At 32.6% G+C, this 20,425-nt stretch overlaps 1 protein-coding gene across 5 annotated transcripts in view; it reads right to left on the reverse strand.

The window, feature by feature from the left end:
• The window catches only part of SYCP1 (synaptonemal complex protein 1), a 146,761-nt gene that overhangs the window by 73,983 nt on the left and 52,353 nt on the right, over window positions 1–20,425 (reverse strand). For 3 of the 5 annotated variants that reach the window (XR_008512809.1, XM_002810393.3, XM_054529173.1), the window contains exons 17-23: window positions 17,016–17,120; window positions 15,967–16,070; window positions 14,395–14,512; window positions 13,501–13,571; window positions 4,007–4,088; window positions 1,171–1,233; window positions 949–1,011 (exon numbers count right to left, since the gene is read on the reverse strand). Coding sequence is in view for 4 of the 5 variants with exons in the window: in XM_002810393.3 (XP_002810439.1) it covers window positions 949–1,011; window positions 1,171–1,233; window positions 4,007–4,088; window positions 13,501–13,571; window positions 14,395–14,512; window positions 15,967–16,070; window positions 17,016–17,120 (606 nt within the window). In the remaining variant the exon portion in view is untranslated. The remainder of the gene's footprint in view (window positions 1–948; window positions 1,012–1,170; window positions 1,234–4,006; window positions 4,089–13,500; window positions 13,572–14,394; window positions 14,513–15,966; window positions 16,071–17,015; window positions 17,121–20,425) is intronic. The other 2 variants (XM_054529179.1, XM_054529188.1) reach the window with 1 other exon arrangement.

Consider the following 20,425-nt stretch of genomic DNA (forward strand, 5'->3'; position numbering starts at 1 on the left):
TTCCATTTCTTCACTGACATTCCCCATCCGATCTTTCATTATGACCATATTTTCCTTTCTGTCTTTGAAGATGTTTGTAATAGCTGCATAAAAGACTTTATCTGCTAATTCTAACATCTGCGTTATTTTGGTGTTATTTTTTATTGACTGATTTTTATACTATTGATTGACATTTTTGTTGTCTTCTGTTTGGGGCTAATACAAAGAATGTTGCTATGAATATTTTCGTACCTTTCTCCTTACTCTACCTAGGAGTAGAAGAGCTGAATTATAAGATATATGAATCTGCTACTTTTATATAGAATATCAACCGTTTATGAAAATCCTTACTTGACTTAATTTTTAATCACATTTACATATTTTTAATTTCAAATACTATTAAAGGAAGGTATAAGATTTTTATGTTTCCTCCCAAAAAGCACATAATTAATACAACGAGAACTGCTGTTTTCCATTCATAATTCAAAAACTATTTATTGAATACTTACTGTCAGTCATTGTTCAAAGACATAGGAATAAGATTACAAAATATGGCTCTAATATCAGAAGCTTACACTGTAAGGCTTTAATTTGTTTTATACAAGTAAATGGTTCTCAATCCCCTTCTGCAGCAGGATAATCACACATAGAGCTTTTTAAAATGTAGATTCCAAGAATCCATTCCACTTATTCAATTTCACTTTTTAATATGGAAATAGGGAATATGACTACACACAAAGAGCTCATGCATGCACATATATTCTTAAGCTGCTTGAATCCAAGCTTAAGAATATATATGCATGCTAAATCACAGATGTGTACTCTATTACAACAAAAGAATTGATCTCCTCTATTTAAAAAGATAACAACCTTTCAACTTTTCAATTTATACTGTATAAACAAGTGGAATAAAATGTCTAAATTCTCATCTATTAGTATTTAAAAAACAAAAATAAAGATGCCAAATACCTTTATCTCATAAACATTCAGTTGCTTGCTTTCTGCTGTACCTTTTTTTTTCAAGGCCTTATTCTGTTAAAAGTAAAAATAATTATATTTAGTACTAAAGTTATTCAAACTTACCTTGCCACTGACTTAGACTTAAATTACTAAAGGAAGGGAAAGCATTATCCTCTAAAACTGTGGTGAAAATATCAGTTTGATTTTGAGAATATTTATAAAAATACATACCTCCTGCTGAAGTTCTTCAATATACTTGTTTTTATTTTCAACTTGTTTCCTTAAATTGTTACACTAAAAAATTGTGAGAAATTATAGCTATTTTATTCAGTATACCAGTCAAAACAGGCAATTTCAGACTAATAAAAATATTGCATAAAGTACTGATAAAGGTCACTTCAAAATCATGGTAATTCCATTAATATAAAAATTATACTAAAATCACAAATTTCAATAAAGATCATCTAAATACAAATGCAATCATAGCTCACTGCAACTTCCAACTCCTGGGTTCAAGTGATCCTCTCACCCCGGCCTCCCAAAGTGCTGGGATTACAGGTGTGAGCCACTATGCTCAGCCTCAGTATCTCTTTTTTTAAAAAAAAATTATCTTTGTATGTGAAGTGATTAATATGTTAACTAGCATGATTTAATCATTTCACAATGTATACATATATCAAAACATCACTTTGTATACCATAAATATATATAATTTCTCTCAGTTAAAAAAATCATTTTCATGTTATTGCTTATATGTCAACATTCATCATTCTTATCTTTGCAATGTTTTATCAGCTTTCCCAGTTTATCTCAAATTTTTTAAATTGTCTTGTATATAAACATTTATAATCCCTTAAATATAGCTTTCACAAACATTTATTAACTCTGAACTTTGCAACGATCCAATGAGATAGAAAGGATAGGTATTATCTCCATTTGAGAGATGAGGAAACTAAGGCTCAGATAGATAAAATATATATAAAATAAAAAATGTCTGAACTAAGGTAGCAGATTGGGGGAAGAAAAGTGTAATGAAATTCAAGGTCACACAAAATATCTGGGAAATATTTACAAGCTGGATTCTTTCTGGGAAACTGTTTTAACAGGTAAGTTGAAATCCAAATATGGAAAACTGAAATATGCTAAAAATTTGTCATGCATTTCATTTTTTTCCTTAAATCATCACTAATATTTTCTATATTGGCAAAATAAATTATGTTTTAAATTCTTAATGGAGGATTTTATTTTACATTAAAAATTAAGTTCATGTTTTTCTCCATTAACAAACAACAGGCTTAATGATCTGCAGTGGCCTCTGATACAAATTTTAAAGTAGTGAATTACATACCAAGTATTTAGCATATTAAGTTCATTTTTTTCAGGTTGAATTTAACTAATAAATATGAACTAAAAGAAAAATAGCTTTTCAGGGAGAAAAATGTGGTATAACTTAAAGAATGTAGAAGACCACCTCTACTACTTCTTAGTCATGTAACCTTTTGAAGGTTTTTATCCTTTGGAGGTCTGATTTCCCAATTTATAAAATAAGAGCAAATGACTTCTAGTTAAGTAAGATAATACATAGAAAGAACCTAGAATGCACTTGGTCTATTGTAAGCCCTTTAAAATGGTACCTTATCTCATCTCCTTGAACTATTCCAATAGTTTTACAGCTCTCAAAAGTGTAAATATAATTTTAACAATCCTCATGTCAAAATTCTTCAATGACCTCAAACTCCTAAATGTAGCTTAGGTGGCCTTAAATGATCCACTCTCATTTTTCCCCACCTTCATTTCTCCATGCTTACCTCTCCCTACCCTCATCTTTCCTCACTCTGCCCTCTACCACCACTACCTTAAACTCCATCTTTTAGTCACAATGAATTTTTTGTAGTTACTTAAATATGCCATGCTCTGATACTTTCAGGCTTACCCATATAATGTTTATGTTTTTTTAACTTAGAATATTATCCTCCCTGCTATACTTGTGTCCACCACCTGTCCTCCACTAATTCCTATTAATCTAAGGCTTCACATTGAATGTGACTTCTTTCAGGAAGCACGCCCTAGCTCAAGTTTGGATTAGATGTCCTTTCTATAGACTCTAATAATAGAGAACCTATGTTTTGGTCTGGCCAGCACCCTTTCCTGCAAGAATTCCTCTACTATAAAATCCACAGTAGCCCTGCTCTGTTCATGTAATTTGACGGGGGCTAACTCTATCTCTATGAGTCGACATGCAGCTCAGGCTTAGCCAGGTTACTCTATCACCTAGCCACAGTGATTGACTCAGGAATAAGTATGAACTGAACTAGGCCAGAGTCCTCTCCAAGATTTTTTTAGAACTTTCAAGATGACTTTTAATAGCTTTCCAACTGATTCCAATGCCTTTTATCTCTCCCCATTCCATTCTCAAATATTAAAAGGTGTCACCTCCTCAATAAAAAACTTTAATTAGATCACTACTCTCTACCAAATAAATGAAATCCAAACGTAACACCCAGAACACTGCCTGGCACATAGCAGATGGTCAATAATATTTGTTGAATGAACGAAAAAACACAATCAAAGACCTCAAAATCTAGATCAATCTTCCACTTTGGCATAATTTTCTTCCACTCTGTATAATATATACCATAATCATGTCACATATCTTGTACTATTCCATTTTCATGACACTCTTCCCTAAAAACCTTATTATCTTAATTTGATATCATATTCACCAAAGCATGACACAAACTTATTAAACAATTTGTCATCCATATATTTTATATTACTGAAGTATGAGCCTTTTATTTAGCCTAAAAAATGTTAAGTCTACATTAAATATTGAACACATGTTAAAAGAAAATCAGAATTATGCCACTATTTCTTCTAGATATAGATAATAGATTAATAGTAAAATAATCCAACTTTTCCTAGATATTTAAGGTTGATGGCTGATGACAGTCTCTAGATCACTATTATTTATACAACAGTATACTTCCCTTTATTTTAGTTTAGACATATGGTGTTGCTTTTATGATTTGAAATTTTGTGATACAATCCATTATTAAATATAACATACATTTTCTTCACTCTTGTCCAATTTACATTTAACTTCATCTCTTTTCTGTTTTAGCTCTTCTCTCACATATTCCAGTTCATTTCTAAAAGAAAATGGAAGAGTGACATTATACTAAAAATTATTAGGCCTAAAGATCTCAAATAACTCGAAATAAGGAAGTCTTAAAGACCACATTCTCTAACCAAATGTAAAAAACCAAAACTGAATACTTCAGAATATAAGTACAAACAAGAGCCCCCAAATATGTGGAATTCATCTAAGCTACTAATGGATTAAACAGAAACTTAAAATATAAAAACAAGTTGTTTAGAAAATAATGAACATGGAAACACTACATATCAAACACTGTATCATAAATTCATCATTGTGTTCAGAAGTAAATTGATGGCTTAAAATGTTTTTATAGTTTTAAAAAAGAGAAACTAAATATCAAAATACAAAGCAAAAGGGGCAGAGCTGCCCAAGGCCTTAGGAGTCCACCCTTTACAGCAGTGTTCCCTGGATGTGGCATATAGAGTCAAAGGAGATTATTTTGGAGCTTTAAGATTTAATGACTGCCCTGCTGGGTTTTAGATTTGCATGGAACATAAACTAAATTCTTCTGGCTGATTTCTCCATTTTGGAATGGGAGAATTTATCCATTGTATCTTGGAAGTAATTAACTTGTTTTGATTTTACAGGTGGAGGGGACTTGCCTTGTCTCAGATGAGATTTTGGCTTTTGGACTTTTGAGTTAATGGTGGAATGAGTTAGACTCTGGGGGACTATTTGGAAGGCATGATTGTATTTAGGAATGTGAAAAGTACATGAGATTTGGGTGCGGGGAAGTGCAATGATACAGTTTGGATATTTGCTCTCACCCAAATTTCATATTGAAATGTAATCGCCAATATTGGAGGTGGGGCCTGGTGGGAGGTGTTTGGGTCATGGGAGAGGATCCCTCATGGCTTGGTGATGTCTGCAATAGCGAACTCTTGCAACATTTGGATGTTTAAAAGTGTGTCCTCCCCACCACTCTTGCTCCTGCTTTTGCCATGTGAAGTGCCTCCTTTGCTTTCTACCATGAGTAAAAGTTCCCTAAGGCCTTCCAAGAAGCTGAGCAGATGCCATCACCATGCTTTCTGTATGGCCTAAGGAACTATGAGCCAATTAACCTCTTTTCTTTAGAAATTACCCAGTCTCAGCTATTTCTTTATAGCAATACAAGAATGCCTGGTAGACATGCCTATAAGATCTAGAAAACAACCTCAAAAGGGCAAATCTAAGGGTCATTGGCCTTAAAGAGGAAGTAGAGACAGAGATAAGGGTAGAAAGTTGATTCAAGGGGATAATAACAGAGAACTTCCCAACCTAGAGAAAGATCTAAATATTCAAGGACAAGAAGGTTATTAGAACACCAAGTATATTTAAACCAAAGAAGGCTGCCTTAAGGCACTTAAAAATCAAACTCACAAAGGTCAAGGATAAAGAAAGAATCCTAAAAGCAGCAAGAGAAAAGAAATAAATAACATATAGTATGTCTGGCAGCAGACTTTTCAATGGAAACCTTACAGGCCCAGAGAGGGTCATGACATATTTAAAGTGCTGAAGGAAAAAACTTTTACCCTAGAATAGTATATCCAGTGAAAATATCCTTCAAACATGAAGGAGAAATAAAGACTTTCTCAGACAAACATAAGCTAAGAAATTTCATTAACACCAGACCTGTCCTACAAAAAATGGTAAAGAGAGTTCTTCCATCTGAAAGAAAAGAATGTTAATGAGCAATAAGAAATCATCTGAAGATACACAACTCACTGGTAACAGTAAATACATAGAACATTATAAAACTGTAATTGTGGAATGTAACTACTCATATTTTTTTTTTTTTTTTTTTGAGACAGAGTCTCACTCTTGTCACTCACTGCAAACTTCACCTCCCAGATTCAAGCAATTCTCCTGCCTCAGCCTCCCCAGTAGCTGGGATTACAGGCACCCGCCACCACGCCTGGCTAATTTTTGTATTTTTAGTAGAGACAGCGTTTCAGCATGTTGGCCTGGCTGGTCTCAAACTCCTGACCTCAGTGATCTGCCCGCCTTGGCCTCCCAAAGTGCTGGGATTACAGGAGTGAGCCACCATACCTGGCCTCGTATCTTAAGTAGGAAGACAAAAAGATGAACTGATGAAAAATAATAACAATTTTTCCAGACATAAACACAATAATAAAATACAAATAAAAACAACAAAAAGTTTAAAATCAGGGAAACAAAGTTAAAGTATAGAGTTTTTATTAGTTTTCTCTTTGTTTATTTGCTTATGCAATCAGTTAACTTGTCATCAGTTTAAAATAATGGGTTATAAGACATTATTTGCAAGCCTAATGGTAACTTCAAATAAAAAAAATACAACAAATAAACAAAAATGAAAAAGTAAGAAATTAAAATATACCACCAAAGAAAATTGTCTTCACTAAAAGGAAAACATGAAGGAAAGAAAGAAGAAAGAAGAGACCACAAAACAACCAGAAAACAAATAACGATATGGCTAGAGTAAGTCCTTACTTATCAATAATAACATTGAATGTAAATGGACTAAACTCTTCAATCAAAAGACATAGAGCAACTGAATGGATAGAAAAACAAGACCCAACGGGCAGTTGCCTAACAAGAAACACCTCTTCACCTGTAAAGATACACATAGACTGAAAATATAGGAATGGTAAAAGAAACTCCATGCAAATGGAAACTAAAAAAGAGCAGAAATAGCTATACTTATGCCAGACATTATGGATTTCAATACAAAAACTATAAAAAGAGACAAAAAAGGTCATTCTATAATGATAAAGGGATGAATTCAGCTAGAGAATATAACAATTATAAAGATATATGTACCCAACACTGGAGCACACAGATATATAAAACAAATATTATTAGAGCTAAAGAGAGATAGGTTCCAGTAAAATAATAGCTGGTAACTTAAACACCCCACTTTCAGCACTGGACAGATCACCCAGACTTTGATCATCCAAAGAAACATCAAGCAATCTGCACTTTAGACCAAATGAACCTAATATATATTTACAGAACATTTCATCCAACAATTGCAGAATAAACATCCTTCTCCTAAGCACATGGAACATTCTCAAGGACAGACCATATGTTAAGCCACAAAACAAGTCTTAAAACATTTAAAAAACTGAAATCATATCAAGTACCTACTCTGACTACAATGAAATTGAACTGAAAGTTAATAACAAGAAGAATGTTGAAAACTGTAAAAGTACATGAAAATTTAAAAATATGCTCCTGAGTGGTTAGTGGGTCAATAAAGAGATTAAGAAGAAAACTGAAAAATGTCTTGAAACAAAGGATAATAGAAAGACAACATACCAAAACCTATGGGACACAGCAAAAGGAGTATTAAGAGGTGTGTTTATAAGTGCCTACATCAAAAAAGTTTTAAAAAGTCAAATAATCTAACGATGCATCTTAAAAAACTAGAAAAAGCAGAGCAAACCAAACCCAAATTAGTAGAATAGAAGAAATAATAAAGATCAAAGCAAAAATAAATGAAATTAAAGAAAACAATACAAAACATCAACAAAACAAAAAGTTGGTTTTTTGAAAAGATAAAATTGACAAAACTTTAGGAAGACGAACTACGAAAAAAAGAGAGAAGACCAAAATAAATTTAAAAAAAGGAGATGAAAAAGGAGACATTATAACCAATATCACAGAAATTCAAAGGATCATAAGAGGCTACTCTAAGCAACTACACATCAATAAATTGGAAAACCTAGAAGAAATGGATAAATACCTAGACACATACAACCTACCAAAATTGAACCATGAAGAAATCTAAAACCTGAACAGACCAAAAACAAGTAATGAGATCAAAGCTATAATAAAAAGTCTTCCAGCAAAGAAAAACCCAGGACCTGATGGCTTCACTGCTGAATTTTTCAAAACATTTAAAGAAGAATTAATATCAATCCTACACAAACTACTCCAAAAAATAAAGGAGGAGGGAATACAGCTAAACTCATTCTGTGAGGCAAGTATTACCCTGATACCAAAGCCAAATAAAGACACATAAAAAAAGGAAACTAAAGGCCAATATCCCTGATGAACATTGATGCAAAAATCTTCAACATACTAGCAAACCAAATTCAACAATACATTAAAAAGATCATTAATCATAACCAAGTGAGATTTATCCCACAAATGTAAGGATAATTCAACATATACAAATAAATCAATGTGATACATTATATCAACATGCTATAGGACAAAAACCATATGATCATTTCAATTGATGCTGAAAAGCATTTGATAAAATTCAACATCTGTTCCTGATAAAAACCCTCAAAAAACTGGGTACGGAAGGAACATAGCTCAACATAATAAAAGCATATATGACTGACCCACAGTAAGTATCATACTGAATGGGGAAACACTGAAGGCTTTTCCTCTTAGACCTGGAACACAGCAAGGATGCCCACTTTCACCACTGTTATTCAACATAGTACTGAAGGTCCTAGCTACAGGAATTAGACAAAAGGAAGAAATACAGGGCATTCAAATTGGAAAACAAGTCAAATTATCCTTGCTTGCAGATGTATATTTCTTATACTTGGAAAAGCCTAATAATCTCACCAAAAAACTATTAGAACTAATAAGCAAATTCAGGAAAGTTTCAGGATAAAAGAATCAGTAGCATTTCTATATGCCAACAGCAAACAATCTGAAAAATAAATCAAGAAAGTACTCCCATTTACAATAGCTATAAATAAAATTAAACATCCAGAAATTAACCCAACCAAAAAAGTGAAAAATCTTTAAATGCAAACTATAAAACACTGATTAATGAAATTTAAGAGGACACACAAAAAAAGGAAAGACATTCCATGTTCATGGACTGGAACAATCAATATTGTTAAAATATCTGTACTACCCAAAGCAATCTACAGATTCAATGCAATCTCTATCAAAATACCAATGACATTCTTCACAGAAATAGAAGAAACAATCCTAAAATTTATATAGAACCACAAAAGACCCAGAATAGCCCAAGATATTCTGGGCAAAAAGAACAAAACTAGAGGAATCACATTACCTGATTTCAAAATCTGCTACCTAGCTATAGTACCCAAAACAGCATGGCACTAGCATAAAAACAAAAATATAGACCAATGAAACAGAACAGAGAACTCAGAAATAAATCCACACATCTGCAATGAACTCATTTTTGACAAAGGTGCCAAGATCACACATTAGGGAAAGGATAGTCTCAATACACAGTGCTGGGAAAACTGGATATCCATATATCCATATGCAGAAGAATGAAACTAGACCCCTATCTCTTGCCACATATAAAAATCAAATCAAAATGGATCAACGACTTAAATCCAAGATCTCAAGCTATGAAATTACTAAAAGAAACCATCAAGGAAACTCTCCAGGACATTGGACTGGGCAAAGATTTCTTGAGTAATATCCCACAAGTACAGACAACTGAAGCAAAAATAGGTAAGTCAGATCACATCAAGTTAAAAAGCTTCTGCACAGCAAAAAAAAAAAAAAAAAATCAACAAAGGGAGGACACAACCCACAGCATGGGAGAAAATATTTGTAAACTATCCATCTGACAAGGGATTAATACACACAATATATAAAGGGCTCAAAAAACTCTATGGGAACAAATCTAATAATCCTACGGGAAAAAATGGGCAAAAGATCTAAATAGGCATTTTTCAAAAGAAGACATACCAATGGCAAACGGGTATATGAAAAGGTGCTCAACATCATTGATCGTCAGAGAAATGCAAATCAAAACTACAATGAGATATCATCTTACCCCAGTTAAAATGGCTTTTACCCAAAAGTCAGGCAATAACAAATACTGGCAAGGATGCGGAGAAAAGGAAACCCTCATACACTGCTGGTGGGAATGTAAATTCGTACAACCACTATGGAGAATGGCTTGGAGGTTCCTCAAAAATGGAGCTACCGTATCACCCAGCAATCCCACTCCTGTGTATACACCCAAAACAAAGGAAATCAGTATATCTAAGAGACATTTGCACTCTGTTAATTGAAGCACTGTTCACAATGGCCAATATTTGGAAGCTACGTAAGTGTCCATCAGCAGGTGAATGGATAACAAAAATGTGATGCATATACACCACGGAGTACTATTCAGCCATAATAAAGAATGAGATCTTGTCATTTGCAACAGCATAGATGGAACTGGAGGTCATTAGGTTAACTGAAATAAGACAGGTACAGACAGACAAACTTCGCATGTTCACTTATTTGAAGGAGCTAAAATTACAACAATTGAACTCATTAAGATAGAGAGTAGAAAGAGGGTTTCCAGGGGCTAGGAAGAGTAGTGGTGATAGAGGGAAATGGAGATGGTTAATGAGTACAAAAATAGAAAGTGAATCACATCTAGTATTTAATAGCACAAGGTGATTATAATCAATAATAATTTACATGTACTTTTTTTAAAAAGTAAAAGTATAATTGGGTTATTCGTAACACAAAGGATAAATGCTTAAAGTGATGCATACCCCATTTACTCTGATATGATTATTATACATTGTATGCCTGTATCAAAATGTCTTATATACCCCATACGTATATATACCTACTACGCACCCACAAAAATTAAAAATTGGAAATTAAAAAGAAACCTTAAAAGAAGCAATGGTAAAATCACAAAAGACAATCAAGTTTAATAAAAAATTGAAACCTTTCATATAATAAAAAGTTCTCTGAAGTTAAAGGAAAACAACAGGTTAGGGAAAATATCTGCTATAAATAAACCAGGTAAAAGATTAATATATTTTTAGAAGCTTAAGCAAATCAATAAAAAAAAAAAACCCTCAAAAGATTAGAGGGCAACAGGTATAAGCAGACAATTTTAAAAAGAAGAAATTCCAAAATCAAACTTGAAAGCTTCCAAAGCTTATCCAAAAAATAAAAATCACAAATCATATCAAAAATGACTTATCCTTATCTTTTAAATTATCAATAAATTAATAATACCCAATATCAATTAAAACATTTTAGGACCAGCATTTTCATATAATATTTGTTGTATTGCATGGTTTACAATGATACAACCTATTGGAAACTAACCATCAAGACACAGAAATCATTATTACTATGATCTAATTCAAAATAAGGAAAAAGTATTTATGTGCCAACATGTTTACTAGTATTATTTATGAAAATGAAAAACTAAAAAACATAAATATCCAAAAGTAAAAATGACTAAAATAATGTCATTACATCCACTTAAATGACTGGTAGATGGGCATTAAAATAGATGACTGTGAAAACACATAAAAACATTAATAATGCTAAAAATAACATTAAAAGGAAAAACCACATATAAAATTATATATGTATGATTATAAGCAATGACCAAATACATTCTTTAAAATATAGAGTGGGTACACCTATGGGAAGCTGACTTCCCTCAGTCCGGCACTTCTCATGGGGGCTGAACATGGTTCCCGCCATTCTATTACCCACTCTCCCAGGTGAGCCATGGATTGGCTCCCAGAAGGCCTTTGTAAAATCAGTAGCCTTCCTGCAGGCAGGTGGGAGCAACAGGGGCTTCAGCAGCTTCATTTTCCTGTCTTGCAGAGACCCTTGGTTACCACTGTGCTGCTAATAGGATAAGTACTCTGTTGCCAGATTACCATGCCTTTTATACAAAACCAAATTAACTTACCTAATACCTGACACTTCTTTGGGCTCTGAACTGCTTTCTCTCATCAAGCATGCTAGCACTCTAGACAGAATTCTAGAAATTTGGCAGATAGTGGAAGTCTTTAATTGAACTTACTCCTTATTTGACTGAAAGGAGTTTTAAATTCTGAGCTCCTGAGCTACTGACTAGCAACCATGGAATGAATGTGTGACCAGAAAGTGGCTTTCACACCAAGTGCTGCTGTCCCTTTGTAATTGGCTTCTAATGGATTCAACCAGAAATAATTGATAATGTGAATTTGTGTTAATTGTTCACTTGTAGGAAAATAGAACATGTATCACCCTTTGTTAGGTAGACATGAACTTTTCCTGCACAAAGCCTTGCTTTTAGAGAATGCCCAATAAGGCAAGAAAAAGCATAGTAACTTGTGCTTTGAGAGCTCAATATTTGTATCTTACCAGTACAGAAGAAATATTTCTGTGTAACTTGATCTTCTGTCTAGTATTTGTCTTATAGGTAACCAACACTGAAAACTTTGTAGTGATGACTACCAAAGAAATACATAGTAAAACAACCTTTTATTTCCAAATTGTTAAAGAGCCAGCCATTGATGCTGCTCCATAAGTTCCATGCTCGAGAGCCATTGTAAGAGATTAAGGGGTTTCTAGATTTTTGGTGATTTTTTGTTTGTTTTTTTCTTTGTTTTTTAGGGTTTTTTTTTTTAGTTTTTTTTCTTCTTTCTTTAATTTTTTGATTAAAACATACGCACAGCTGTTAGCATAAAGTCGTGGGGGGCATTTTCTGGAATGCTCAGCAGTTCTGATTAACTGCCAAGCCCAGGTTGCCTCTTGTGAGGCAACTGAAAAAATCCTGTGTCTTGATAGCATGGGTGCTGTGTGTGTGCATGTCTGTGTCTGCATTCATGCCTTAACTCGGGTTACTGCTCAACTTTAGTTCTTGACTTAGTCTGAACCGTCATCTAGACTGTATTGTACATCTCGGTCTGAACTTCATCCTGGGAAAAACGAAGTTGCAGGCACAATAGTTTAAGAATGCATTCCTCCAGAAGAGTATCTGGTCAGGTTGACCCTCAGCCTTCTTTGGACTTGATTTGGAACTTAGCCTGGAAAGCAAAAGTGGACTGTCCAACAGAAAGATGTCAACAAGGAAAAGAGGAGAGCCAGGTGCTAGCATGCCTTTTGCCTCTGCATATCTGTGCACACTGTATGTTGTTCATGATAGCTTGTCTACAACTTGACTAGGTTGGAGTTCTGGTAATAGTGGCAATCTTGACATTCTTGGCCAGAGTTTAGAGAGATGTAAGACTTTCAATTAATGTCTTATTTACTCCTTTATGTTGATTAGTCTTTGACACATGTGCTGAATCAGAAACCTAAATAAAGATAATTTTTTTAAATGTAAAAAAATATATGGAGAGAGTGGGTATAAATACTCCAGTATTATAACAGTTCATATGATTAGAAGTTATTTTTAAGATTTCTATATTTTATGAAATGTGATTAATATATTTTCTTAAATATTAAAGAATTAGAAGGTTTATGATGCTTTAAAATTTATGTCTAATCTCACTAACTTTTAACACTAAGTATAAAGTAGACATTATTATAATTTTATTTTTAAGCAGGATTCCACAACAGTGATTTATGTCTAATTTTTACTTTATAAAATATTCAACAGCAGTCCAATTTAAATTAATGATAACAAGTTAATAGAAAAGAAATATCAAAATCTTTTGCCAGACAAAAAAAGGCCAATTTGTTAGTCTTGCCTTAATTGGGTTTCTGTTTCTTCCAGATTTTCTATTTGTTTCAACATCCTTTCTTCTTGCTTTTTGTTATTCTAAAGAAATAATGTTGTTTATATCAATTATTTTGTTTAAACAAAAATAAAATTTAAACTACTATTTAAGACCTTTATCTATCAGCATAAAATTTATTTAGTTATATGTAAAGCAAAAAAATGGGCTTTTCAACTTGTATAGGTCCATACTACTTTTTAAGCCTTACTTTAATTATTCTCCCAACAATCTCTATATAACAGTTAACAAAACAAGTATCATTTGGTTTTCCAGTGTTACTTTGAGACTGTATCCTTTGTTCATATTGTCACTTCAAGTAATGTTTTCCATTCATTGTTACCTACTGAACTCATAATTCATCTTTTAAGACCAAAATCAATGCTATATTCTCTCGGAAGCCTTCTCTTTATCCAAAGCAGAAGTGATCCTGCAAACTCTGATAGCACCTTGTCCCACTAACAACATATATGACATACTATTTTGCTTAAGTTATGTGAGAAATTACTATTTTTTATTAAGTCATAAGTTCTTAAAGAGAAAGGGTGACATTTTATTCATCATTGTATCCTCCACAATCTTATATGACTTAATAAATACCTATTGACTAAATACTTTTTTAAAATCTTGATGCCTAAAATTAAATTAACTTTTTCTAGGAGTGGCCTCCATTTTAATTTTAATCAGAGGGTAGCCTCTGTTGCCTATTACCACCCTATAAGACCAACATGCATATTTTTCTTCTAAAACAAAGTTTTAGCTCTAAAGCAATCAGACTTTAAAGGTCAAAGGGTCTTTAGAGGTCATCTATTCTAACCTACTAATTGGAAGAAAACTAAGTCACCAGCACTTTCTTTTTCAACTCACATTAATATCTTCTTGCTGATTCTTGAGTTCTAGGGTCATATCACTTGTTTCCTGTGTGAGCTCTTTGTTTTCTAGTGAAAGCTTGTTGCAGTGTGAAGTTAATTCAGTATTCTTAAGCCTATTTTTTAAAAAAAGTCATACCAAAATATTTACAAATGTAATGACATAATATGGAATTTAATTCAACATAATGATAGGGGAAAGGGATGAAGGGCTGGGGGAAAAACATGAAACGAAATTGACTATTGGTTTATAATTCCTGAAGCTGGGTGATAGGTTGATCATTACATTATTGCCTCTAATTTTTATATTTTTGAAATTTTTATTTACTAAATTTTCAAATGTCATACAATATATTTCCTTGCATATTCCCTGTTTGCTCATCCTTTCATACTTTCCACAAATTTTGAAGAGTACATTATTTTCTTCAATAATTTTTTCCTCTCCATTAGACTGTCTCTTAGAAGTTATTTCAAACTTCCTATAACTTGATTAAAGTAGTACATGAGGCATGAGCTGTGTTTAATTAAGATATTTTTACCTGCACGTTGTGCACATGTACCCTAAAACTTAAAGTATTAAAAAAAAAAAACTAAGTTTAACTTTTGTGCACAACACCTAACTTGCTCTTAAAAGATCTCAAATGTTCTACATTGGAAGAGAGATTCTTGCTGTATTGCTTACATCCAATATCAATTTTAAATGAAGGCAGAGGAGTATGTGGCTCTACAGAGTGATTTTAGGAGCATCTATTATCTATTGTCTATTTCTACTTAATGATACTGGAAATTCATCAAAAAGGAGATAAAGTGTTTCACTAAGCCATGAAAAGTTGAAAAGCAAATATACTAAGGATAACAAATTTACATTAAAGTGCAAATAACTAACCAGTCCATTCATTAAAAGGGATATTAGTTAATAGATGAGTTTAACCTAGGGCCCTTAAAAAAGTACTATTGAAAAGGTACCAGAAATAGAGAATTAGATAAAAAGGAAAGGAGAGGATGCTGCATAAACTGTTTACTTCTCATATTTAATCTAGCACTGAGAAGCCACCAAAAGGGGAAAATCATGCTAACCACCACTATACTGGCTACTTGAATTTACTTTTCTCTGAGTAATAATACAATAATAATTTCCCCTGATTTCTCTCCAAATTAAACTTACTGAGTAGGTAAAATCATCCAATTCAATATTTTATTTGGATAATGTAAGAAATAAATTTTTATTTTGACACTTTATCAGCAAAAACCTATAAAATAATTTAGCAAAACAACCAAAACAACTAGTTAGAATGAAAATGATTATTTTTATGGGGAACTAAATACCTCTAAGAAAAGTAACACATTGATCTAAAGTAGTTCTCAACTTTGGGATGTACTCTTTTTTTATGTCAGTGATATGTACTTTCCTTAGCAATGAAATTAGCACATTATTTAGATCCTTAAGAATAAAATACAATTTCAAATCCATTCAAATAAATATTAAATATAATTTACTAAATTATTATTTATTACCAGAAAGCTTAGGAATTGAGTACATAAGCTATTTTTAGATAAATGGAAAACATACTTCTCATTTTCAAGCTGAGTTTTCAGATCTTTAACCTCTTTTGAATAATACTGTTCACTTGTGGTAACGGCAGTTAACTGTATTTCCAAATCATGTACTTCTTTCTGCAAAATAAACATACATAACTATGGCAAGTGTTTTTCGAATTTTCTCATTTCAAAGGTATAGTCACTGTGTAATTAAGTCATATATTTGGCAAAAATTTGGCAGGTTATGTCAAATATTTTAAACAAGTAAATTTAAAGTGAATAATCACTATAATTTTAAAACAATGAACAATGACATATTCAATATAAGTAAATTCTATCTTCATATTGTAAAATTCAACCAGAAAAACATTTATATGCTATAAAATATTCTTATCACTCTGCCAAGTAATTAATTTCTATTAAAATGTTATATTATCAAGGAGAAATATATTAATTGATGAAATCAGGTAGTGTCTTAAAAACTAAAATGTTCTTATTATTATAAAAAGACAAGATGTAATACTGTCATGGACTGGAAACATACTTTAAAATACAAATTCTAAAACTATAACATGAGCACTATAAAAAGTACTATAAACTAAGAACCTAACTTAATGAAGGCTAAATTTCAAAAGTACCAATTAAGAAATACTTGGCTAGGCATGGTGGTGTGCCCCTATAATCCTAGCTACTTGAGGGGATGAGCCAGGAAGCACAGAAGTTCAAAGCTGCAGTGTGCAATGATTGTGCATTTGAATTAGCTACTTCACTCCAGCCTGGGCAACATAGCGAGACTCTGTCTCAAAAGAAAAAATACTCAAGACATCAAGAAATATAACTATTATAAACCATAGCATAATGCATCATATTGATCTTTTAAATGCTGATCTTTCTCACATTATAATATGGAGGTTGTCTAGATGTGTTTTAAACCAATCATAAACATATTAATGTAATAATAAATGCTTGGAAAGGAATTTTGTGAAGAAATCTTTAACAAAACAAATACTTACACCATAATCCATAAATCTATATTCTATTAACAAAATATTTAAAATAAAAATGTTTCCTTAAACAAACCTCTCTGGCTTGGAGAAGACCAATTAGTTCTTGTTCTGTTCCTTTTAATTCTTCAGCAATCTTCTCAAATTGTTTATTTTCATATAAAAGCTTTTCCTTTTCTCCCTATTTATAAACATTAACAAATCAGGAATGCCAAACCATACACATATTGAAAGTAATCAAACTGCCCAAATGGAGCTGTGGAAAGAACTATGAGCTTCCCCCTGGCTAAAATTCTTTAAAAGGAGAAAATTAGTCAATATTAAGTAAATTCAAAGACTAAACATGATGACAGACAATTCAGTAGACACAGCCCTGGAACACAATAATTAATTCTTTAGTTACAGATGATTAATTTCTCATCATTCCTTCTACTATCCAACACAGCATATATTTATGAACTCACTTTTTACTTTGTCTTCCCAAGCACAACATCACAACAGTTTTATAAAAGGCCTCGCAATAAAAGGTCCTATATTATTAACCATAAAAACGACTAATTATAGTTAAGGAGTCTGAATTTTATCTATAGGCAATGTGGAATCATCATAAATTTTACTGTAACAGGGAAGGGGGAGGGATAGCATTGGGAGATATACCTAATGCTAGATGACGAGTTAGTGGGTGCAGTGCACCAGCATGGCACATGTATACATATGTAACTAACCTGCACATTGCACACATGTACCATAAAACCTAAAGTATAATAATAATAAATAAATAAATAAGAAGTTTTAGAAAAAAAATAAATAAAAATTAAAAAAAAAATTAAAAAATTTTAAAAAAGAAAAAAAAATTTTACTGTAACAATATATCATCATATTTGTGATTTTAAAAGATAACACTAGCAATAGTGCAGAAGAAAGCTTAAGTAGGGTGAACCTAAAAACAAGAAAGCCAGTAATGAGACTACTGTGCCAAAACAAATGCAAGATGAAAAGTGTTTAAATTATATCAAGGACTGTGGAGACAGATTGATAACAATAACCATGGTTTCATGCTTTCAAATGACTTCTGTATGACCAGCCCTCACTAGATGCTTAAAATATATTTTCATTCTTTACACTACTCTATGGAAATGTAAAGACAGATTTTTATGTCTCCATTTGACAGATCAAAAAATAGAAGCAGTCTTTTAGCTTTTAGTATGTCACTATCATCTCATGCCAGAGACCAGCTCTCCCACTGAAAACTTCTATAAACTCTGGACAAAATACATAAATACATATAAATATGTGTGTGTGTGTGTGTGTGTGTGTGTGTGTGTGTGTGTGTACAGCAAGGGAGAGAGAGAGGGAGAGAAAGAAGGAGGGAGGGAGGGAGGGGGAGAGAGAGAGAGAGAGAGAGAGAGAGAGAGACAATATATAACCTAAGGATTTTAACAAGTAAAAAAAAATTAACACAAGTGGCTGGAAGAGGAGTGAGTTTGTCAGTTTTGGTAGCTTTGTCCCAATGGTGAAAAGGCACTGCTAAGCAGTGTGGTATAGGCAGCTAAAACTACAATAGAAACCCCACCATCTCTCTTGCTAGAGGAACCTGGTAGAACCAGGGAAAGGAGCCCTGGGAACCACAACCAGCTGCCAGAATATAAAGGAGAAATCATACAGAACAAAGAACCACCGAAAGTAATCTCTTGATTCAATGTATGAATACTACACAAATTTAAAAACAACCCATGAAGCATACATTCCTATACAGAGTCAAAAGTAGTACACCAAAGGCTCAGAGAATTAAACTAAGATTTGAAGCACTATTTATAGAAGGTGAGATAAAGTTTATTTTTGAATCTAGCAAGCTAATTGATAAAACAAAAACATTTACATTATTCAGAAGAATATAATAGAATCTACATAATATAACCTTCACAATGTCCTGAATATAATCCAAAATTATTCAACATACAAAGAACTGGTAAAATGTCAACATTCTCAAGGGAAAAGGCAACAAATATATGCTAACACCAGTATAACCAAGATGAGAGAACTTTATCAGACGAGAACTTTAATGCAGCTAATTCAATTATGCTCAGTCAGGTATAGGAAATACTCTTAAAATGAATAAAAAGAAAATCTAAGGAAAGAAATAGAAAATAAGAACAAATGGAAATTTTAGAGCTGGTAAAAAAAATTCATTGAATGCTCATAGGAGCACAATGGAGATTACAAGGAAAGAGACAGTGAATTTGACTATCAGAACAACAGAAACTATAGTCTGAAGAATACAGAGAAAAAACGTTGAAATAAAATGAATAGCACCTCAGGAACCTGTGGAACAATATAAAAAGATCAAATCAATGTATAATTGTAATCTTAGAAGGAGAAGACAGCAAAAATAGGGCAGAAAAGTATTTAAATGGCCAAAACTTCCCATATTTGAAGAAAGTTAAAAATGTACAGATTTATGAAGTGCAGTGAATCTCAAATATAATAATTCAACTTCACTTCTGTACTGCTGAAAATCAAAGTTAAGGAGAAAATCTTGAAAGCATGTGGGTCTCCAATTAGAAAACATGGAGGACCAAAGACAATAAGACTTCATCTTTAAGGTGCTGAAAGAAACAAAACTGTCAACCCACAATCCTATAGCAAAAAAAAAAAAAAAAAAAAAAAAAATCCTTCCAGAATGAAGAGTAAATAAATAATATATTCAAAAAGAAAAACTAAGAAAATTTGTCAGCAGCAAAACTGCACTACAAGAAATACTAAAGGAAGTTCTTTAGGCTGAAGGAGAACAATATTAGAGGTAAACGTGGATCTTCAGGAAAAAATAAAGAATATCACAACTGGTAAATATTGCAGTAAATATAAAAGATCATTCTTCCTCAAGTTATTTAAAAAACATATGACTACTAAAGCAAAAATTATAGCACTGTCTTGGAAGATGTAAATGCATGTAGGTGTAATATATATGACAACTCTAGCATAAAGGACAAAGTGGGAAAAGGACATAAATAGGGAGGCCGAGGCGGGTGGATCACGAGGTCAGGACATCAAGACTATCCTGGCTAACACAGTGAAACCCCATCTCTACTAAAAATACAAAAAATTAGCCAGGAGTCGTGGCGGGCGCCTGTAGTCCCAGCTACTCGGGAGGCTGAGGCAGGAGAATGGCGTGAACCCAGGAGGCGGAGCTTGCAATGAGCCGAGATCACGCCACTGCACTCCAGCCTGGGCAACAGAGCAAGACTCCATCTAAAAAAAAAAAAAAAGTTTCAACATGTAACATGAAGTGGTACAATATTAACTCAATATAGACAAGGTAATGGATACATGTCGTAATCCTTAGAACAGCCACAAAAATAAATGCAGAGAAGTATAGACAAAATACCAGTAGATACATTAAAATGGAATGCCAAAAAATATTCACATAACCCAAAAGAAGGCAGAGAGTTTAAAAGAGGAACAAAACAAAAGGAGCAAACGGAAAAC

The sequence above is a fragment of the Pongo abelii genome, chromosome 1, assembly GCF_028885655.2.
Source record: "Pongo abelii isolate AG06213 chromosome 1, NHGRI_mPonAbe1-v2.0_pri, whole genome shotgun sequence".
NCBI lineage: Eukaryota > Metazoa > Chordata > Mammalia > Primates > Hominidae > Pongo > Pongo abelii.